The sequence below is a fragment of the Betta splendens genome, chromosome 3 (genome assembly GCF_900634795.4).
Source record: "Betta splendens chromosome 3, fBetSpl5.4, whole genome shotgun sequence".
Lineage (NCBI taxonomy): Eukaryota > Metazoa > Chordata > Actinopteri > Anabantiformes > Osphronemidae > Betta > Betta splendens.
Genome location: NC_040883.2, coordinates 6,862,132 through 6,885,056, shown reverse-complemented (window position 1 = coordinate 6,885,056; position 22,925 = coordinate 6,862,132). Strand labels below are relative to the sequence as shown.

Genomic DNA, 22,925 nt, shown 5'->3' with positions numbered 1-22,925 from the left:
ATTTATAGCATATATTTATTAGAGAATGACAAACTGAAGACAAGGTGAAAAGTTAGAGGTGATAATTGCAGTTACAGTAGTTTACAGTACTGTAAAATATCAAATATATAACTTTGACTTGTATTCTCTAGACAAAAACTTGCACTTTTTAATTACAGTAAGTTTGTACTGAACACCTGACAATAATTTATCGATGTTTGCTTTGTAGAATTAAATAGAATAGACCTGCGTTACAGTATAAAGTATAAAATTGTATTATAAGACCATAAATATTAGGTACATATTGTACACAAACATACAGGATCTCACTCACTGTGTATCACCTATTGTATAGATAGTAGTTTTCTAATCTATTTATGGGCTTTTCTTCGGGTTTTGCTTCAGGTTGTGGGTTGAATGCTTTTATTTTGAAATTGGGCAGACAGATGCTGCGTTGTGTGTGCGCGGCGCGGCTGCAGCGACACGCGACGCTAAACACGGTAGGAAGTCGGCGGCGCTCGCTTCTCCCAGCGCGATGTGGCGACGCCGCGGGGTGTCTGACGAACGGCGGAGGTTCCAGGCGGCGGGGCGCAGGTAAAAGCCCGGCTAACGCTTTCATCTGTCGAGACGAGACGCGGGGCGCCGCCGGGGTCCGCTGGCTGCGCGTGCGGCGCGCGCCGCCCAGGTGAGCGTCCCCGCTGCCCGGAAGCGCCTCCCCTGATGGCGGCCAGGTGACTCCGTTGGCGCCCCCGGGAATCCTTGGGTTTCGCGCCGCGTCTCGGTTCGGGAGGAGGCGGAGGGAGACGTCGCCGCGCAACTTTTCCACACTCCGCTGCTAGTTGTGTTGTCATCCACGCGCTTCCACGTCGCCCAGAGCTCCGTTATGATTCTAGAAACTCTCGGTAACTCGACGTTGCTCGAGCTGAAGCGCTGGTTGTAATTACAGCCGTTAGCGAATTCTCTCCCCTGCTGCTTTAATGAGCTGTGCTGTTTGTTGTTTATGGTTGTGGGCGTGGGCCGAATGAACGTGTCGCCGCTAAGAGTGACGGTGAAAGCCGCAGTATTATCATTTATCAATTCATACAGGCAGAGTAGTAGAAATGCTGTTATTTTCAATGGGCTTTGGAACAGCTCGCCTCGTCCTCCGCGAGCTCGCTGCTGTTCCCAGTCGCTCAACTTTTTATGAACACCTCTTGACGTCATCGCGCGAGGAAACTCAGATTCCACTGCTTCGTCATAAAGCCTCGGCTCATATTGAGATGGACACCGCAGGCAGAAGCTCCTTGTCGCGACACGCCGATATAATATATGCCTTTGTGTCGGTGGGGTTCGGTGTGAGCTTTAAAGGTTGCTCCACTTTGACGGGCAAGAGCCACTAACTGTGCAATACTTTCAGGAAATTGCTTTGTCTTGTTCTGACAAGACTGACCTTTGCAGCAGGACAGTTTAAAACGTGCACGCACACACGTGTGTGAAACACAAGGAGACAATGAGGTGAGTGTTCCCCTCTTGAATCGTTCATTTAAGGATTTATCTTAAGGATTCATGCAGACACTATGTCAAATTTGACAGACGTGTTACTTTTCTTGTACTTTTTTTATAAAATCCAGGAAATAATCCAGTGAGTCATGATTAACAAAAGATCATTTATGTTGGACGACTTTTGTGTAATCAGTGTCCAGGAATGAAAGAAGTACAGATGTGGTCGCGCAATCCCTGCTACGTGTGGCGGCCTGCTCCGACACCGCTCTGCGATTTAGTGCATGCGGAATCTCAATGAGTCACATTAGCTTCACACTCTTACGGGGGAAAGACGGCAACTACTACACACACACTCGCCGTCAGCGTTCTTCTTTTGCCATCATTTAGTTTCCACGTTTCGTTGAAGTTTTGGAGTCTCGTTTCCCACTTGCGTAACGGCCTTCTGTGTAAACAGTCTGAGGCTGCAGCGAGGCCACGCGTCCTCAGCCTCCTTGAACCGCGCTGGTCGGTCCCTCAGCAAGGCCACGCTACGAACCTTCGTCCATGATGATGATGATGCTGATGATGAAATTCTAGAGAAATAGGAACAGCAGCTGCATCAGCTATTTCAGTCTAACTGTTATCATGTTATCACGTCTTATTCAGCTTCGTGGCCACATCAACACCAGCAATGTTATAGGTGTGAGCAGTGGACTGTTTAGTAAAATGTTTGTTCAACCACACCTCACACATACATATGTTAATTTAGATGTGACTCATTTCCTAGTGACTGGCTGTTGGCCGTGCGCTCGCGCAGCTGCAGCAACTGGTTCGTCACTGGTTTGAGGTCGGTGGAACCCGCTGTGTTCCAGGACATCACGCCACAGCTGTGTTTGATGCGCCTTGTTTGCCGACAGGTCTAGTAAATGCAGGACTCCCTGGCGTATTGTTCCGTGGGAGGAAGGCGAGGCAGACGAGGCTGTTTGTTCAGCACCTACCACTAACAAGACAATAGAAAGTGCCCGAACCAATGCAAACAAAGGCCGGGACAGGCTGCGCTCTAGAGACGGGAATAAGGATTAAACCTTCATTAGTGGTTTTCTTCTGCAACGTCAGGACAGCAGAAATAACCTGTAGTCCCAGTATTGGCACATGATCACCATTCATTTACATGCAGCTCACTGCACTGATGCACACACAGACAAAGACTGGAAGTCTAGTTTAGGCACATTCGCCTCTAAATGTCCTGCAAATGGTCGCTGACCGTCTGTTAAAGGATTCTTGAGTTGTTGTTGTTGAATTGTATTTGAAAAGGTGTGTTTCTTTGAACCTTTCACAACGAGCAAACATTTGAACCGTACACACATGCAGTGGTGTCTGGAACTGACGCGCTCTTCTTCCTGTAAATGAAATCGGATCATTGAAAACTTTTAACTTTCATGTGAAACTATCCACTTTTGCCTTTTCTGCTCCTTTTATTAGTCAGATGTCACGAATATGTAGAGCTGCACGAGGCGCCGGTGGCTGCGTCGTATCAGTGGCCGTCATCCTTCAGCCTCTGTTTATCTCTCTTCCCCGTTTTAGTGATCCAACATCTAATCCCTAAATGTGGGTCAAGCTAGAGAATTCTGAATCTGGGCTGCGGATATCTCATCATTAATCTACTTGTTTTCTCTCTATTTTTAAAAAAAGGGCAGTTTTTTGGCTGATTCCTGGCGACATCGTGCCTGTGTAGTCATGAATTGTTAATGTTTAAATGCCAGTGTCTGTGATATTTCCAAATTCTCGCTATCAAACAGTATTTCCAGTTTCTCTCACCAGTGCGTTTTTCCATGTAGCCCCACACAGATTCTTGCCCCCCACCAGCTGATAACATGATGGCTCATCAGCTGCAGTCAGTGACAATGCGAGGTTTGAAGCCATTAAGCAGCTTACAGGGGATGTTGCATAGAAACAAGAAGGGAGCAATGCGGATAATGAGCAGATGATTTGCTCCAATCCATTGATTTTGTTTGACAGAATGAGAGTGGGTTTGTGAATAACGACCAGTGACACGCTCCCTCACACACGCATACAGAAGCTTCAGGAAGCTGCTACTCGAACACTGACCATAGACCTGTGTTTTAAACTTATGATCACAGTCATCGGTGTTGTTATCTGCCACTTTACTGAGTACTTCCTCTGTGTCTGAGGACCCAGAGCAGCGCTGTATATAGGTGGTTTCCATTGTTGTCTCTACTTTAAATTGTGGACATATGTAGGAAAGAGGAAGCCTTTTTTACTCTGATTGCTGCTGTGTTGAAACCAGCGTTGTCAGTGACATACATACTCCACAATGTGAAATAAATGAAACAGAATTTTGGTAATTACATTATTTCACATGCAGGTACGAAGACGCAGTTTCTCATTCTCTCCCTCGGTCTATTTTTTTATTCAGGAACAATGCAGTCAGTCACAACATGCTAAGATAGTGGTGGTGTAGTAATGTTGTGACCTTTGGATGCTTTAATTACCTTTTAGCTGTGGTTCACTGCCAAACGTGTTTGTACTAATCATCATTTTATGACTCTGGCCTCAGTGAATAATTGAAAACACAGTTTTAAGACTTGATATTTGATGTCTTAGGCAAATATGCAAGGCCTTTTTGAAATAGACAAGTTTTTTGTATTATAGTACTGTGAATCACAGGTTTAAACTGTTTGTTCATTTAAGCAATAAATATAATATCTGTACATGTATTAATTGCCACCACAGTAAATGCCAGCGGCTGAGTTTGAAGGACAGACCTTTCCACAACATTAATGTGACCTGTTGGGTTTAATGTGACGGACTGGGACCAGTGCACATTGGACTGTGTGATTGCAGAACAGTCCTCACTGATCTGTATTTAATGCAGTGGCTGGTTTAGGTACGTGTTAATGACAATGTAGGTGTCATGATTTCCTGTCCACAGCAGATGTTGTATTTTGTATTTCACAACATGATCCAGATGTTGTTCAGTTGTGGCTGAGTCCTCTCTGTCTTGTTTCTTTTCACTAGGTGTTTGTAATGTGCAGATCCTAGGAACAGACCGGACCTTGTTCCCAGCATGGACTCCAAGAAGCAAAGTGTGATGCGGCAGCTCCGCCAGAAGGTGCTGCCACACCTCCGGCGAAGCAAGGCGAGTCAGAGCAAGCCGGTGATTCAGGTGGAACCCTCAATGGATAAGTTGATGAGTTCCTCCGTTCCTGACATGAGGCAGGAGTACAGCCGCGTGTCCTCCAGCCCACTGATCCAGCACAACAACCCTCCCTGCCGCAGCAGTCCCTCTTCGCCGCTTCTCAAACCCTCCAGAAGCCACGCGGGAGGTGGGAGTGGCCTGAACGTGGGAGTCGGGAGGACCGAGGACAGACTCAGCGTGCCCTTGGTCTGCAGAGACTGGGCTTCCTCCCAGGAGTCGTTCGGTAGCTTCTGTGAGGAGGAGAGGAGCTCTCCGGTGACAGAGTACAGACCTGGCAGAGGGATGGAGCCTGAGGAGCTGAGCCTGCCAGAGATGATGACCATCTACAGCCCAGACCTTCCCACTCTGGAGGTTTCCCAGCACAACTCACAGGTACAGGAACTTCATCTTAAGTCTAGTCTGTAGTCCCAGATACTTTGGTGATAAGAGTTGACTGTTAATAAATACCCTATTTTAACTTTTCTATTGCTGTGGCAACATTTGAGCATCGCTGTAGAACAACTTTAAACGGTGGCGTGTATTTTTACCTGTGACATGCAGGTGTAAACAGTCAGGAAGTGGCCGGATGACTGGTGTCAGGTGTATTTGCACTTGGAGGAGCTGGATAAAATCAACAGTATCCGGCAGCGCATGACAAACTTTGACTTTGTGTTTGTGCAATATTTTTGCATCATCAAAACACTCTGAGCAGAGGCAGCAATGTGGAGTTGAGCACGAGTGCAGTATTCAGCACTTGATAAAGTGTAAACTTCCTGTTTTGCAGTACTTTGATTAGCAAGAGGAAAAATTTTTTTATGAAGGCACATAAAAAATATTGCATCTTTATTGTTCGATATCTCTCATCATGTGCAGCACCAGCACTTACTGTCCAGGCTCCTTGATGCTTACATGCTCATTATTACACAGGTTGGAGGTTGTGAATAATTTAATCTTTAGATATCCCAATAAAATCACTTTTCACTTTCATTATTTGCATATGTTTTAACATCTGGTTTAACACAATGCTTATCTACAGTAGACCATAACATCAACACCTACTGTAACAGCAGAAATAACCTGCATGGGGGAGGGATGTCACTTGGCCTCTGTACTATTGGTGTACTCTGTACACCATTAAAATGAGAGACTAATGTGAAATCACATTTTGTTCCCAGTCATATTTGCCTTATGACGTATCTTAAGGCTCATGATTCAGTAAATATGTTCAATGGATTACTGTATATTATCCAGACAACAAACAAACTACGCTTTCATCATCAAGTCCCTGCCGAAGCTTTTTCCCTTCTTTGGATGAAAACTCCTGCTCCAACAATACAATAGTGCTGAATTATTTGTCTGGTTATTTTTTTGCAGTACTTTCACACATGGCTTCAGAGAAGATGAGTAATTTGCATCAGTCACATTTGTTTTCCCACAAATAGTGTGAGCCATATTTGTTGCTGAACCAAACCACAAGTATAAACCACTATTGACTAGGCACCAACACCTTTTGGTGTTTTTTTTACATTTGGAATCTTTTTTTCTGTCAAGGAAATTATCCTCACATCCTGTGCAACGTGTCTGCATGTATAGATAAGTATGTGACATCTATTCATCGGGTCTGATTTGTTTTACTATTAGTTTATTTCCTCATAGCTGCTGATTTGCATTAGGTTTACCTGCAGCATATTCTGTGTGAAACAAAAATGGGGATGATGAAATGTTTTACCTGCTGAACATCAACACAGATGTTGTCACGCGTGTACATGATGTCATTAACATGCAGCTCCTTTGGGGCCTATGAGCTGTTCACACATGCAGATAAAAACAAACTGGGCTGCTAACAGCTGACCTTCAAAGTGAATGAGAGCTGGCTCTGCAGCTTGCAATGTTGTCTTACCTGTCAATGTGCTGTATTTTGTGTCTGTGTGCGTCATAGAGCTGCTAACACACTGTAGCTGTACAGACAAAATAGTTTCAAGAGCAGGTTGGTCTCAACATGCTTTCAATAAAACGGACCAAAGTAGCGATATCCAGTTTTTGGTTACTGTGTTCTTTGGGTTAACTCTGTTCAGTCCCCAGGATGCAGGAATGTTTAATAACCGCCTGAAGGATTTGTATTCTTTGTTAGAAATTCCAAAGAGACATTGGTTGCCTGCACCTCCGATCTATCAGCAGACTCAAACTTCCAAATGTTTTTGTCTGGAGCTTTTTTCAAAATATAACAGTTGAGTTTAAACATGTATTTTTCACTCTCTTTGCAGTGTGATGATCATGTTTCAAATGATCAGGAAGGGGACGGTCAAAATGTAAGTGCTGCTTTTGTACATGACTTGTGGAGCTGATATATACAACATATTTTATATATATGTTTCTCATCTAGTATCATCCTGCAGGTGGTTTGAAGGAGTCTGTAGACTCTCAGGGTGCTGTGAAGTTTTGTTTCATTTCTGAGGCTTGTGCCGACAGCAGCATTACGTTAAAGTTTAATTCCAGGTCACAGTGCGTTCGTTGTGTGTCATCCTGGCTTCATTCGGCCTATCAGGTTTGGACACTGATCCAGGTCATGTCAGGCAGCCAGATTTTATCCACTGAAGATTGATTTGGTGGAGAGGTTTAGCAAATGCAGGTTATTTAGAGAATCATTCAGTGAATGCAGCATAAACATGTTTTGTTCTTAAAGGATGCTGCCTTTGTTTCTGTGTAAATAAGATCTAATGAATCTATTTAGTAAAAGGACAACACACTATATAGTGCTGTTCTGTGGAAAAGGCACAGGTGCTATATCAAGAATTTAAATAAAGAACCTTTGATTTTTGAGAGGATCAGGGGTTAAGATGATGGAAAAATGGATGGAATGAACTCGACCTTTTGAGGGGTGGAGTGTGGGTGAGGGTCTTAACCACTATAATAGTCTTAGAGATTAATGAACTTTGAAAATTCTGAGACTTAACAATATACATGGATAAGCATCCATCTTAGTACTACAGTGACATAAACGAAAATGTATTCATATCTGGATGTGGATTATGGATTAAATATGCTTGGGCTTTGCTGTTTGTTATTATTGATGTCAACTCTACTTATTGCCTTGTGTGTTCAGTATGAGACTGGGAGTGAAAGTCCGAGTGTGTCGGAGAACATCAAGGATCCTACCAGATCCTTCCTCCTCACAATCAGCCTGAAGGAGGGACGCAACCTGGTCATCAGGGACCGTTGTGGTGAGAGCAACGTGACACAGAAACTAGTTTGGGAGGAAATAATCTGATGCTTTAGTCTAAAGGAAATAACTTGTAACATTGAATGGATTTTCACATACATGCATGTACTGCAGTGAGTAGGTGTGTCTACACCTATTCATGTGATGTTCCATTTGCAGATGTTTCAACAGTTCTCTTATTATTATTTTTATATATGAGCTGCAAACTGTCAGAAGATTTGCGCGGACGATGGAGACGGCACCAAAAAACATCTCTGTGCCCTTTGCTGCTGCGTGTTTTTCCTTGTGCGGTCCTCACTTCGTGTGATTAACCTTGGCTCGTTAACCGTGACCAGAGATACCAGCTCGATTACGCGCTATGATACTGACTCCAGGGACACCAGCGACTGCTGAGTGTCAGGTTGGCTGTGAAAGTCTGACGTCAGCTGGGAGCTGGGTTTAACACAACATATTAGAGCTCAGACACAGTAAATGTACTGAGATTCTGTACCGTCACACAAATTACTATATGCTAAATAACCTGACATGACAAGGAAGGAAGAGTTTTACCAAATGATTTTTTTCATTTATAAAGTGTTTACCTTTCTTTCCTGTTTCAGCTTATTGATCGTGTTTGCAGAAGCCTTTTCCTCCGCAGAAGTAATCAGCTGTTTTTTGGCAGTTTATCCTATTCTTTCTTGCAGCATGTGAAGTGTTTGAGAACCATGATTCCCAGGTCTCTCCACAGATGTTCTGTGTTTATTTCTCCCGAGATGCAAACTAAAGCAGGGCCAACATTGTGAGAGCTGCGTGGCTCAGGTTACTGTAAGGCACAGCCCACGTCTAACGTCGCCTTCCTTGAAGGGCTTTGTGTGTTTGTCTGCATTTTCCCCCTCAGACGTTTTTTCTTTTCTTAGTTCTCTTAGCACGGATGTTGAGTTAATGACAGCCTCTCTTTATCGGTTTTATTTTGTATTGGAACAATGGACTTCAGGCCTTTTTTCATTTGAAACACAGTGTTAATATCATTGTTTTTCCTGCGTATCGCCGCACTTTGCTGGAGCTCATATGCTTTTCATTCAGGAAGTTGTGGTCGCATTAGTCGGATAGAAAAAAACCCCGGCATCTTTCAAAACACAAGTGATGAAACAGGCTAGTCCTCCTCGCATTTTCCTGTGTGATAAGAAATAGAAAGAAAGATAATAAGAAAGATTAAACAACTATTTGGCAACTTTTCTGTCAAATACCCAATAAATTGAGCTTGTACAGTCTCGATTTTCAGGCTAAATGAACAGCTGTGCATTAACAGAATAGACTCCACATCATCCTTACTCATAAACCCCATTGGGGTGAAAATTAGTTTCCTGGTGTATTGTGTTTATCTTGTGTATCTTTTTAAGGTACCAGCGATCCCTATGTGAAATTCAAACTGGATGGAAAAACCTTCTACAAAAGCAAAGTGGTTTATAAAAACCTCAACCCCGTGTGGAACGAGACATTTTCTCTACCTGTGAAGGACTTGAATCAGAGAATACACATCAAGGTACAGTAACTACTGCTCACATTATAAATAATTTTTGGACCGCTCACATTATATTTTGTGTTAAAAATCCAGTTTCTGCAAAAACATTGAATGCAGCCAATATTGAAGCTGTATGTGATGGGAAAGTGTGAATACTTTGTTGGGTTGTGTAGTGCAGTGTTTTGGGGAATTCCCCTCTTTGCATATATGATGGGAGTGAAAATAAGGCCTCTTTAATGTATGGAACCAGGAAACTGCTGTATTTCCACTCACCAGCATCAGTTTAGTAGCTTTTCTGCCACACTGGACAACTCAATACATAGAAAATCATTTTATTCATCCATTCTATACATTTCCTAGTACTATTTCATTTGTGAAATTAAAGTGCAATAAAGTTTCTGTATATTAAAATTCAGAATGAGGGGCAAAAACCAGCAGCGCTCACTGTTTTTGTATCCGTCTTGTGTGACATCACAGGTCTATGACCGGGACCTAACAACCGATGACTTCATGGGCTCAGCCAGTGTCCTCCTGAGCAATCTGGAGATCGACAAGTGAGTGTATTTAATCTCAGCGTTGCTGTCCTGAGTTTATCTGCAGACTGTGCTGTAAATACATCAAATAAAAGCTCTAATTTGCTATATTTGTCTCATATTCAGCTTTTTTATTAAAAACCCAAATGTCTACAGAAAACAAAAAGTGTCAAAAGCAAAAAATATAATTATATCATTATAAAGATTTTGTCTCCCTCCTTTGTTTCAGTAGTCCTACTTCTAAACTGGTGGGAAAGTAATGTGCCTGCTCCCACAACCCACATCAGCCACATAAACCACATCTGCACTAGTGCAGCAGTACAGTAACTAGTAGACTGCTGGCTACTTCCTCTCTCCTGTGTGAAACTGTATCACATTAGTGAAACCACAGTGCGTTGTTTAGTCTCGCTCGGCGCCACCTCGCTCTGACCCAGATTTGTTCAATTTTAACCTCCTACCTTTTTTTCTTTCTTCACTTCAGAGTCAGTGAATTGTCCCTGCCGCTGACGGACCCGGGCAGCCTGGAGCAGGACATGGGCGCCGTGTTGCTGAACATGAGACTGTCACACAGAGATGGAGACAGCAAAAGAAGCCACGTATGGCAGACTTGTGTTGTATTTCTCCCGGTCCATGTCTGTTTCGTACTAACCAAAGTTTTGCTTTGTGCCTAACATGCACACTCCTGTTGGCAGCGGTGGCACCGAAAACGAAGTGTTAGGGTAAGACATGATGGAGGGAACACACTGGTTAGGCCTATAGTCGTATTTACTTTGATTACCATGTTACAGATATGTGCCAAACATTGAATAGAGTTCAACCCAGTGCTCGAATGTAATGAGACAAATGGAGCTTCCAACCAAGTAGTTATTAGTTTCTATGATCAGGCTCAAGGCTTGACCTCATTCTGTTCAGCTCTGACATATCAAACTCGTATCACAAGGAAGCTGATCTGACGTCTACTAGTTATCTGTCATTCTTGTGTTCACCACAAGAGGGCAGCACAACACAACATTCTTCCAAAATCAAGCAGCAGTATAATTTTTTTAATTGGCAATCTATGTCCTAAGTGTTCGAATACATTTTCTTTATTCTGAAATCAACCAATCATGTCGGTGCTTATCTACCAAACAGTGAGGTGTATTGTTATTTTCCTTCCTTGCCGCAATACACAACTTAAATGCGTTGTGTATCAGGAGTCTCCTAACACCTTTGTGATTTTTCTGTTAACTTATTAAAGCATGGTCTTGATACATTATACATGCATGTATTAGAGTTTCCCTATTGCTGCTACAACAAATATATGGATAGTGTGCATGTGAAAACCCAGTATGTGATTCTGTGTGGGGAATTGTTTTCATTACTCTCCCTAACAAAGTCACCAGTTGCATCTTGTTTCTTCACCATCTGAGATTAATGCACATCTGATTGTTTTCAGGATGTGGCTCCTCATTTAATGGAAGATGTTCTTTTAAGCCACTGCTGGCTTTATGTGGCCTCTTAGTAAAATCTGGACTACACATTTAATGTAAAACAGTTGTTGTGAAGCATGCATGCATCTGATTGACGGCTGTGTCTAGGCCCTGTCTCTTCCTCCCTGGCTTCATACAGTACACAGTTGCGGGTGTAAAAGTTACACTAACGTATGGAGGAGTTTTCTGTTTCTATTCTATTGAGTTTTGTCTGACCTCCACTCTCCCCTCTCTGTGCCTGTCCTGCAGTCAGGAGCTGTACCTCAGAGCTGTCGCCTGGCAGATTCACTGAAGAAGAGCCAGCTGTGGACTTCTGTTGTGTTAGTGACTCTGATTGAGGCCCAGGAGCTGCTGCTGGACTCTCTGGGGGGTCAGCTCTTTGTTCGCTTCAAGCTGGGAGACCAGAGATACAAAAGCAAGGTGAAAGTTACAGCAGCATCTACAATACTCGCACAGAGCATAAAATACAAACTATTTAAGTGAATTTTAATGGCTTTTAACTGATAGTTTCTTTACTTGTTTTTTCTGACGCAGAATCACTGCAAAGTAGCCAACCCTCAGTGGAGAGAGAGGTTTTCATTTAACCAGTTTTTAGACAGTCCAGAAATCCTGGAGGTTGAGCTCTGGTCCAAGGAAGGACGGCGGACAGAAGAGTGTTTGGGAACGTGAGTCTCTTCAACCTCTCTAACGTATACTGTCACAAGCACACTTGTCTGTATGTTACAAAAGACAACACTGTTAGATGGTTAGACTAACACGAAAAGAAGGATCTGCAAACTTTCTGTTTCTGAATGATTGTGTTTGTATAGGTGTGAAGTGGACCTCTCCAAGATCGCGTTTGGTCGCAGGCAGCTGTTCACGCACTCCGTGGGCCACGGGAGAGGACGCTTGGTCTTCCTGGTCACGCTGAACACATACAGCGGCGTTGCCATTTCTGATCTCTGTGCGGCGCCACTGGATGAACCCCATGAACGACAGACACAGCTGGACAACTACGTCAGTATCTGTTCTGTGTTTAATGGTTTTCTGTCTGTACCCAATGCACACGTAGCATCGTAGCATGAATCAAGCTGTGATGCACTGAGACTACTGAGTCTGTCGCAGATTTCTGCATGTGATTCACATGTGCCTGTCCACTAAAGGAAGACTCAGAGTTGTGCCAAATTAGTGTAGAGATACCTGAGCTCTAGAGACATTAGGGCCATTATCCCATTTAAGTGAAGCAGCTGGGAACAAACAGATGGTTACTGAATTAAACATCTAAGTTATTGAGATTATTTAAGTAAAACCTGTTGCAGCTCTGTGTGTGAGGGCCGACAGATGGCAGTATCTAACTGTTAACGGCCTAAAAGCTCGCAGCAGTGTCTACATGTTAACTACAGAGACAGTTTTATCAAGATATTATTGTACGGGTCCTGCAATCAAAGGCCATGCTATAAGATTATGCTAAACTATGACTATGTAATATGACAGGAGCCGCATTCTTGTAACCATGATTTAATTTTACCTGCACCAAATTTGTCCATATTTTATTCATGTCATACTTTTTTTTATAGATTTTTACCCTTTTTTGTTATACATTCCCAGCAACCACTAATTTGATTTCATAGGAAAATGTAAAAAAAGATGCAGTGACTTGACACTTGTATGCATAATTATTTATTTTGTGCAGTTATATACTGTATACAGACTATTGTTATTATTTATGGAGCAGGGCTCGATGATTGATAATTTGACATGTTGGTGCACTCTGTCTAATACTAAATACATAAAGCCTGACCCAAGTTTGTAAGTTTGTGGCTTTATCACATTCTCACGGCTGTATGTTTGGAACTTCAGGCAACTCATGCATGTGGTCTTCTTACTGTCGCCACAGAGTCTGAAACGGTCCCTGACAAACCTCTGTGACGTTGGCTACCTCCAAGTCAAAGTTCTGAAGGCTACGGATCTAATTGCGGCAGACTTAAATGGTAGTTTTCCCCAATTATAATGAATTTTGTCTGTTTCCGAACCCATAAAAAAGGATTTGTGTACTAATGTGATGTTCTCTGTAGGCAAGAGCGACCCTTTCTGTGTGCTGGAGCTGGGGAATGACAGGCTGCGAAGCCATACCGTGTACAAGAGCCTGCACCCAGAGTGGAACAAAGTCTTCACATTGTCAGTTTGACTTTTTCTTTGAGTGCATGTTGTCATTGATGCTACAAGATGTTACAAATTGAAACACCGGGACACGATGCATTAATTTGAATACCTGACCTCCTTTCTCGTGGCCGCAGCCCTGTCAAAGACATTCACGATGTTCTGGTGGTGACGATCTTTGATGAGGATGGAGACAAGGCGCCAGACTTCCTAGGAAAAGTTGCCATTCCCCTGCTCTCGGTAAACACTAGCTCGCTCAGGAGTCCATCAGGCGGACGATAGACTAATCTAAATTAAAGTGAAGAGGGCGTTAACACTCCAGCCAGCTGAAGACTCGCTAAGATGTAATTCGGCACGACTGACGGTCAGGTTCATGGCTGAGTTCAGCACCTGGTGCCCTTTCTGTCCTGCAGATCCGCAGGGGACAGCAGATTGCCTTCCCTCTGAAGAAAGAGGACTTAGGTGGGCTGTCGAAAGGGAGCATCACTCTGGAGCTGGAGGTTATTTTTAACCCTGTAAGTGAAAGTTCAGCTTACAATGAGGCCATGAAGGATAGTGTATGAAAGATGGGCCCGATTCTCATTGCTTCATTCATTTTTCTTTTACCAGGTCAAAGCAAGTATAAGAACCTTTCAACCCAGAGAAAGAAGATTTGTGGAGGACAATCCCAAATTTTCTAAAAAGGTTTGACACCTCTCAATAAATTTGCTAAATAATCCATTGTTAAGGAATTTTCATAAATGTATTCTTAGGATCTTTTTTTCAGTCTTTGATTTGTGTTAGATTTTAGTGAAATTGTGTCCCTTTTTTAAATTGTTGACATTATATTAACAATAAACTGGGTAATATGGAAAGTATTTAACAGACCTACACTTGAAACAACATGAATCAGGGCAGGGATTAGAGGTCACTGCGCTCGGGTAACATTCCTGTGATGTTTGAACAATAAGAACGTAAAAGTAGAGAAACAGTTCGTGTTGGAGGAAGTGCATCTGTTACTGCATTTACTTTCAGTCAGTTTAGCGCCACCTGGAACCATTTCACGCAGATTCTCTCTGAAAGGCTCCGAAAGCGAGATGTTTGCTCGAATTAGCCGAGTTGAGCTTTAATTGACCTCAACTGTGACCTGAGTTCCCGTTCACTGTTGTGCTACGTTAGTTTGATATACAGTGTGGAGGACAGGGTGTGAGACAGGGTGCCTGACTGTCTGTACTCCCCACAAAGGCTCGTTGTTATTGGACAGCACGTTGCTCCATATTGTTGAAATTGCCAAAAGTCTCGGTCGACAAAATCAGGTCAGATTACTGACATTCTCTGTCCTCCTGATCACAATCCCATGCCCGTACATTCCAGCTGCTCTGGGTATTGCACTACCTGGTTGTAGGTGACCTGTTCAGCATGAATTGAATATGTGTGCTGTGTGTTTGTAACCTGTGTCTTCCAGGCTCTGGCCAGGAACGTGCTGCGTGTTCAGGCGCTGTACCGGGCCATCTTGTTGACTCTGCAGTACATCAAAAGCTGCTTCCAGTGGGAGAACGTTCAGCAGAGCCTGCTCGCCTTCCTGGTGAAGTGCTTTAAACTGCATATCGACACACTATCTGCGTTTTTTCTTTCCTCGTGTTTCCCCCCCCGGCTGCGGGAAAACAGCCGCAGTCTGGCCAACCCCTACTTGAACTGTACCAGTGAGATTCTTAATCAATGCGGTGTCGGGCTCAGCAGAAACACAGGCTTGGCCTCGGCTCCGAGTTGGAGTGGACGCTTTCAGCGTTCCGTGTCTTTTGAATGCAGAGTGCCTCAGCTGGAGAGAGTGGAGTCCCGGTGGAGCCGAGATAAAGTCTATTTTTGTTCTACTTGCCTGACAACTCATTAACCCTATGTCCAATCTGTGCTCGGTTTGATTTAGACCCCATTATGCCGACAGAAGTCCAATTAAAAGGCTCTTCAGAGATAAGGCTGGTTCTACATCCTGTCATTGTTCAATATAAGTGTTAAGCACGTATGAAGACAGAAACACAGAAGTAGCATTCTGGCCCCTGTCTTCAAAGTGCAGTTTGAAGTGGATGCTGTTTTTTTTTTTTTTTTATTGTCTTCTAGATCTGGAGCCATCAAAATGGCATACAGCAAGTTGTGCATTAACGATGCAGGAAATCAAGGTCATTGAAAGTTCTTTTTGTCTTTTCAGGCGCCCTCCTGTAGATGGCACTAAAGCTTTTCTCAGCATCTCAAAACTGTCTTAGAAAAACCGTCTTAGAGGAACTGTACGCCAGCCAATAGCACAGTTTGTTCAGTTTCCTGTGGAAAAAATGGGAGCTGCAGCACAGGGCTGTTATCCGAACAGAAGTCAGCGTCTTTGTTTCAGCTGTGGTTTGGACATTTTACTGTGTGATTGACAATTACTGTAGAAACCCTGCGCTCCAGCGTGAGGTCAAAGTTCAGTGTGTTCTGGAAACAAATGAACAAATGCCCATTACAAGACAAACCCTACTTTTTAATGGCAATTGATTGATGTATTTTATATTTAGCTCGTTTTTAGGCGTAATTGTTTTGCCTCATAGCGCAGACACACAGTCGTACAAGCATGAACAAGCACACAGCATGCGCACACTCATCCTCCCACTGCATCTCAGCGTTTGAAAGACAGTACCATCTGTACTCATGTTTTCACACTAACGCTCGCTGCCTTTTCAAGTCTCAGTGAGACCAAATGAATGCCTGCTTAATACCAATGAATTAAAGCTTCACTGTGCTTGACAGCAAACGGTGACAAACTACAGTACCTGCAGCATCTGCCGACAGTCACACAAGAGCTTCTCGCCAGCACAGTATACTTACAGTATAGATCTGTTTAATAGACATGGGAAGCCTCACTGTGGCTTTGTTGATCCATTTTTACCCTCGGAATATAGCTGATCATACTGTGACCTTTACGACCTCATCAATTTAAATTGTTTTCTTTTGGCATTTGTTCAGATAAAACCTAACTTCTACATGACAAGATTAGGAGAGCTTCCGTTCATTGTTACCTTAATTTACTCTTATGTATAAAGAGTTTATTAAAAGTTTAACAAGGCTAGAATTTAATTATCTGTTCCCCCAATCCAGCGTTAAAGCAACACCCTAACCCACCCCTATACAGAATCCTTCCTCTTCCTGCTAAAAGACTGCACTCACAAGCAATTAAAAAGTATAGCGTACAGTTCTGTACCTTTTTATGAGGTTGTCTGTTACAACCTTACGTCTTCTAGCCTCTTCATTAGGTGATGTTAACGCTATGCTAACGTTGGCTATATGCTACGCTTCGCTGAGCCTGTGAGTCCTCGCCACGCCGCTTCTGCCACACTAGCGCTGTTGCGTTTAACGATGTTCTCTAATTGTCACTGGTGGCTGCAGTAGCGGCTGTCCCTCCAAAGCTGGGATGTTCTGCCTCTAAAGCATTAATTGCTGTGGCTCTTGAGTTACCTCTGTGCCGTGCAAACCTCCAGCATTGATGTGGAAATCCCGCTCCATTCTAAAAACGTGTTTCCTTCTAATTCAGTAGCTCCTGCAACATTAGGTAGCGTGTGCGTGTGTGTGTGCGTGTTCTCTTATCTGGATTGCATTTCCAGATCCCTTTTTTCACTGTCGAAGCGGAATGGGCTGCTTCATCACAGTCTTTAAAGGCTGAGTATACATTTCCACCAAAGCGTGACTTGGCTTTCGCTCCGTGGTAGCTTTCCCAGTCATTACAAAGTCCTCACTAATAAAACATAACCCTTTCAGTCAGGAATTAGTTTCATCTCCTCTCCCAGGCCCTGTTTTGGCTTGCGATAACACAGACAAGAGCGTGCTTGGCTTTTTGCACATTAAAGCTGGTGGTGGTGGCTGGTGGGGGGGCATCTTTTATGTCAGTTGGTCCCCCATAGAAGAGTAATATCTTAACCAGATGTTCACTTCTATTTTTATTAGTATATAAAACCTTTAAACCCTTCCCCACGCCTTTTGGCCTGCTGCCGCTCTGGCCGGCGCTGCCTCTCTGACAGGATTATTTTAGACTTCCATTTAGCCGTGCAACCGAGACATCACGAGCCGTATGTCTTTATCCTCTTATCTGTTTTACCTGAGCCACGCACGCCTGCGACGTGCATCACGAGTGCCGTTATTTCATGCCCCCGTCTCCTCGCGGCTGCGCTGAAATGAGCGGTCAGCGACACGGAGGGGCGGAGGACGAGTCATTCCAGCTGAGCGAGAGTAGCTGCGGCAGAAGCAACAGCCTAAGCGCTGAGTGGTTGAACCAAGCAGCAGGGTCTCGGCAACTGCAGCTGAAAGACGTGCGTGAGCGAAGGCGCGGAAAGCGCGAGGGTCGTCCCGCGTTCGCCCGTCTGACCTCCGCCGCCCTCTGTTCGCAGGTGTTTGTGCTCACAGTGTGGTACTGGGAGTTCTACATGCTGCCGCTGTTCCTGCTTCTGCTCATCTCGAGGAACTACCTCCAGATCCGCTCCGGCCGGGTCAGTCAGGACGTGGTGAGTCCCGAGCAGCAGTCGCCCGTGTTCCTCTCTTTCAGCCCAGAGGCCTGCTGCCTCCTGTTCACACTCCTTTTATTATTTGGAGGGGGACAAAAAGATGTACCTCAGCCACATTTTGTTCTCATAATTAAAAGCTGGTGGGTTTCCATAGCAACGAACAGCACCTATAATACATAGTAATAAAATAACACATAATCCATAGAAAACCCACTGAATAGACTAATGCAACGTATCATTATAGCCTAATGCTAATTTGCGGTTCTTGTCCCTTTACGGAGGCGCGCTTTTTTTTCCCACTCCACTTCTAGTTATTGTCCTGAATTCGGCCTCATCTTCATCATAATTGGGCTGTTGCCTTCTTCTTGTTGTGACTGGTCAAATTAGTAAAAAAAAAAAGTTTATAGCACTCTGCTTTGAAAAGGTCATAATTCAAAGAGCTTTTTTTCCCCTAATGTGATTATAGCGTTGACAGTTCAGCACAGTCTATAGGTTATTGCAGATTATATACAAAAGCCTGTTCAGACAACGCTATGATACAATAATAGGACAAACAATAAATTATTATATATAATTAATCGTTCAGTTTTTAAAATAAAAGCGAATAGATAATCTTTTTATTGCCCAATGACTCAAACCGCACACACAAATCAAACCCTTCAGTCTGACCTCTGTTCAATCCCGTGTCTGTTTCAGGACACCATATATCTGGCGGAAGAAGACGAAGACGATGAGAAGGTACGAACCCGTGCTGACTGTTTATTCCTTGCAGTTCTTTGTTGACTTTTGGTTTCTTTGTGCTCAGTGAATTTCTCATGTTGACAAAGGTATCTGTCCATGATCTGTGATTTTCTGTGGTTAAGTACTTTACGCCGTACTAAGTCTTTTAATGTTTTTCGATTCCTGCCAACCACATATTTTGTTCTAACTCTGTGCTTCCCCAAAGACATTTGGGCTTAATGAAGACCTCACCGACCCGCTTCCACATGTCAAACACATTCATATGCTAATAGAGGGGTGGGGAAGGAGGTTCTGTGGCATTTGAGCAAGTCCCTGAGCTTAACACGCCATATAATACCATCAATATGGAACTAATGACAGCACTTAGACATGCTTTTTCAGAGCTCATTTTGGAAGTTTGTGTTGAAAGTGTTACAATGCTTTTAGACAATGAAATATTTCTTTACAGTGACAGCTGTTTATGGTGGATGTTTTGAATGACCTGAAACGAGTCCATGTAAAGTGGTTCTCATACTGGTTCTAGTGGGAACATGAGTCTGAAATGGCTGAAGTGGCTTAGTGCAGTGATAGATTATCCACTGAGATGAAACAAAATTGTCTTATAGTGTATGTGGTTTTCAGACAGATAGTCAGTGTGCATCTGGAATATCCCAGGTTTTTATCCTCCTACAGATCTTTTCCCAGGCTCAACTCCAAAGTCTGCATGGCGTGCAGCCAGCGATCGCTCTGTGTTTCTGAGCACACAGACATTCTGAGCAAACATGTATAACAGAGATCACATAGTGACAAAGACCAAGGCTTTGGCTGGTGAACAGTCCTCGCGAAATCCTCTACTGCCACACCGGCATTCAGATACCCCTGGTGTGCTCTTTAGTCCTGCAACCCACCCTCAGTGTCCCTGCATTTGATTTAGACAAATGGCCTTGTCTCTGTCTAAACTCTGGCTCTCACTCCGGAGATCTTCAGATCTTCCTCTGTTCGCTTTAAAGCCGCGCTTTCCTCCTGGGACGTGGACTAGCCTGAGAACGATACCTCTTCCCTTTTAATAATGTGAAGTGCAGGTCTGGTCTGAAGAGTCGTTAATTCAAGAAGACACTTTCAAAGTATCTGTCTTTATGTTCATATTTTTAGACACTCGTACGCAGAGCTGCATCAAATGAGTCTGTCAGTATTTTGTTCTTTTTACAGATGCTGAGATTGGCAGCAATATCGGTTTGAGAATGTCTCAATGATTTATAATAAATATATCTACAGTTCATCCTCAGTCCATTGGTGTGAAAGTATGTACGTTTTTCAGTCAGAATTCTTTTGGATTCTACAAACTGGAGCCAGAACATGCAAATGGTGACGAAGCCTGTGAAAATTCAAAGACACTGTGTCGACAGCTGGTGTCCTCTTAGTTGTATTTGTTTGGTCCTGCAGGAGTCAGAGAGGAGAGGCCTGATGGACAAAATCCACATGATCCAGGAAACCATCATCACCCTTCAAACCCTGCTGGACGAGGTCGCCTGCTTTGGCGAGAGGATTAAAAAGTGAGAAATAAAAGAATCCAGCTCACTATGCTCAGTATTTGTATGGCAGCTAAGTGGATTACAAATGTGGATAAGTAGAGTTTGAAAAGAACTGTAATTATGTAATTTTCATAAATGCATCACATAGCGAATATTTTACCATATTATTTTGATATGCGCTGTAATTATCCATTATAAAAGTAAAGAGGCCTCATTTGCATTTTGTGTGTCATGTTACTCATGCTTTTGGTTTTAATCTGTCAGCACATTCAACTGGTCTGAGCCGTTCCTGTCCACCTTGGCAGTCTTGGTCTTTGTCATCGCTACAGTCATCACATACTACATCCCATTACGTTACATAGTTTTAATATGGGGTGAGTGTCATATACTGTTTATTTCAATTCTCCCCGTTTCTTTCCTTATGTCACACCATTGTGTTATAGTCTCGTCCCCCACTCACTATTATCCATTTAATGTTACTTGGTTACTTAGTGTTTTAGTGGAAGCTTGCGCCGCTGCTTGTCTTCTATAACTCTGAACCTCTGCTGCGTAAAAAGTGAAAGTAAAAGGAGGGAAAAAAAAGCAAATCGAGCCACACTCAAAACAGTTTTAGACGGCATAAGGCTCCTCTGCAGGTTTTTGTTTGTGTGGAAACAGAGGCTGCAGCCACAACAGACTAGTGTTAATGATACGTTGGTGTGAATTTCTGTTTTAGGCATCAATAAATTCACCAAGAAATTACGGAACCCGTACGGCATCGCCAACAATGAAGTGCTTGATTTCCTGTCGAGGGTGCCTTCAGATGTGCAGAAGGTAAGCTCTGCCGGATCAGCCGGAAAGGAAGCCCGAAATCCCAGAGCCCGCTAGCTTTGCATTCTACGACAACAACTCCCAGGCATTCTTCCCCCATTGTCTGTATAATTAGCTTCATCTGTATAATTATGCAGGCCTGTATAATTTCTGTTGTGTTGTGGCCGTGGCACATCCCTGGTGGAGGTCTGCTGCTTAGCAGCTTTGCAGCGCAGGCTGTTCCCAGGCTGAAGCAGGAGCCAGGAGCGGCTGCCGTATCCTGTATGAACCCCACAACTTTAGCACAAACAGTGTAACAGTGGATGCACCGTATGCCCATCACATCCTGGTTTTATCTCGAACAGCTTCACAAGCACTTCCATGCGTTTTCTTTCTCCGTCCCCACTCTGCTCACGCTACACGCAATTGTCTCGGCCCCTCAGCCTCTTTGACCTCGTCCCTCTAAGCTGTTTGACCCTTTTGTCTCGCTCCCCTCCCTCGTCCAATGGCCTGGGTCACTGTGCGACTCTTCCAGTGCCTCAACCGACCGCTTGCTGCGATTCTCTCTGGAAGTAATATTCTGCTTGGAGCACGTCAGTCTAATTGAAGTTGCTTCATATTTTTTTTTAATGCTTGTGTGTTAACCTTTCTGCAGGTTCAATACAGAGAGACGCGAAGCGGTAGGAAGAAGAAAGTCTCTTAGAATATACGAGGAAAGTATCAAAACGGAACCTGATGCTCCTCAAAACAGCCGGAGGTCTGCAATATTATTTCTGGTTTGAATGATGTGTGGTGAGACGCCGCTCATATTGACTGGAATCCTAAGACCTTTCAACTTTTCAAGCTTACGCTGAAGACCCCACAGAGATCACTCACACATTTCACTAATGTGTCTGCCTTAATATTTCTAGAAGAAATTGTTATTATCATAGATATTTTATTGGATGTACAGTTTATTCTTTTAAAAAGAAACTTGGTCAGAAGCTGCTTTGTTTTATATTCTTGTCTGTCCTGAAATCAAGTCAAATATCTGATATGTCCCATATTGAATGTACTGTACATGCTTGGTTTTTAAGAATTGTATGCAAACGTCATCACACAACATGGAGACTTTGATTCCATCAAGTTGACTGCATGGCAGTCATCCTAACAAATTCCTTTCAGAGTTAAATATCTTGAATTTAAAACCTTGGGTGTAATTTTGAAATGTATCTTGCAGTTAAATCATACAACAACAAATCAATAGAGGCAAATATTATGTATCATGGTCTCTTTACATGTATTTTTTTTTTTTAAGGCTACGTGTGCATGAATTACTGACTTAATGCCTTTTACTGAGACAATATGGACTTTCTTCATTTACACAAGCATGAGTGCACGCATTTTGCTTTAGATTGTCATCCTATGGAGAGGATTAACTGCACACTATGCTGTGTTTTGCTCTTTGTATCAGAGTGCTTCACGGCCAGATCACTGCACACTTGATTTTCCTTCATCGACGCTGGTGAAGGCTTTCATTGACTGTCTTTCATTCCTGGGAGCAAATAAAACCACTCACTCAGTGCATCCTCTTTCATCAGCCTCAGGTCTGTGCTGCATCTTTTTTTTTTTTTTTTTTTTTAAATTCCCCCGCACCCCGCGTCCGTCCGTCCGTCCTCTCGCTCCTCCCGCTCTGCGGGATCGTGGGCGTCTAGCAGCTCAGTGTTTGAGCCCCCTTCTCTTCATTAGGCTTTCATGAAGCGAGGCGAGACTGCGCGAGACCTCACCGGCGCCCGGGCTCCCCGCTGCGGCGAGGGCCCTTGGGCGTCGCCGTGAGCAGGAGGACCTTGGCGACCTCCTCCTCAGCTGCTGCGACAATGTGCCTGCAGCCAGAATCCTATCGGG

The 22,925-nt window shown here is 43.6% G+C and overlaps 1 protein-coding gene across 6 annotated transcripts; it reads left to right on the top strand.

The window, feature by feature from the left end:
• The first annotated feature begins 416 nt into the window (after positions 1–416).
• Positions 417–22,617, top strand: mctp2b (multiple C2 domains, transmembrane 2b). Of its 6 annotated transcripts, none has more exons than XM_055507410.1 (24): positions 433–573; positions 4,195–4,348; positions 4,480–5,032; positions 6,904–6,948; positions 7,743–7,860; positions 9,239–9,381; positions 9,838–9,914; positions 10,375–10,489; positions 10,586–10,612; positions 11,612–11,782; positions 11,897–12,027; positions 12,172–12,358; positions 13,239–13,332; positions 13,417–13,519; positions 13,639–13,741; positions 13,915–14,016; positions 14,111–14,185; positions 14,946–15,065; positions 17,887–18,000; positions 18,697–18,738; positions 20,164–20,273; positions 20,517–20,626; positions 20,968–21,065; positions 21,697–22,617. In XM_055507410.1, exons 3-24 carry the CDS (start codon positions 4,529–4,531, stop codon positions 21,742–21,744), a joined length of 2,637 nt encoding a protein of 878 aa, XP_055363385.1. In that variant the 5' UTR covers positions 433–573; positions 4,195–4,348; positions 4,480–4,528; the 3' UTR covers positions 21,745–22,617. The 6 variants fall into 6 exon arrangements, with proteins under 6 accessions (XP_029000736.1, XP_029000740.1, XP_055363385.1 ...); XM_029144905.3 differs by lacking the exon at positions 433–573 and adding an exon at positions 762–1,473; XM_029144903.3 differs by lacking the exon at positions 4,195–4,348 and having other exon boundaries at positions 417–573.
• Positions 22,618–22,925: the final 308 nt, after the last annotated feature.

What these genes read in the sequence shown, in the direction of transcription:
- mctp2b (XM_029144903.3), top strand. Translation starts at nt 4,529, where the DNA reads ATGGACTCCAAGAAGCAAAGTGTGATGCGGCAGCTCCGCCAGAAGGTG. An exon ending in TTTCCCAGCACAACTCACAG is followed by an intron (nt 5,033 to 6,903) that starts GTACAGGAACTT and finishes CTCTCTTTGCAG; the next exon opens with TGTGATGATCATGTTTCAAA. An exon ending in AGAGCCTGCTCGCCTTCCTG is followed by an intron (nt 15,066 to 17,886) that starts GTGAAGTGCTTT and finishes CTCTGTTCGCAG; the next exon opens with GTGTTTGTGCTCACAGTGTG.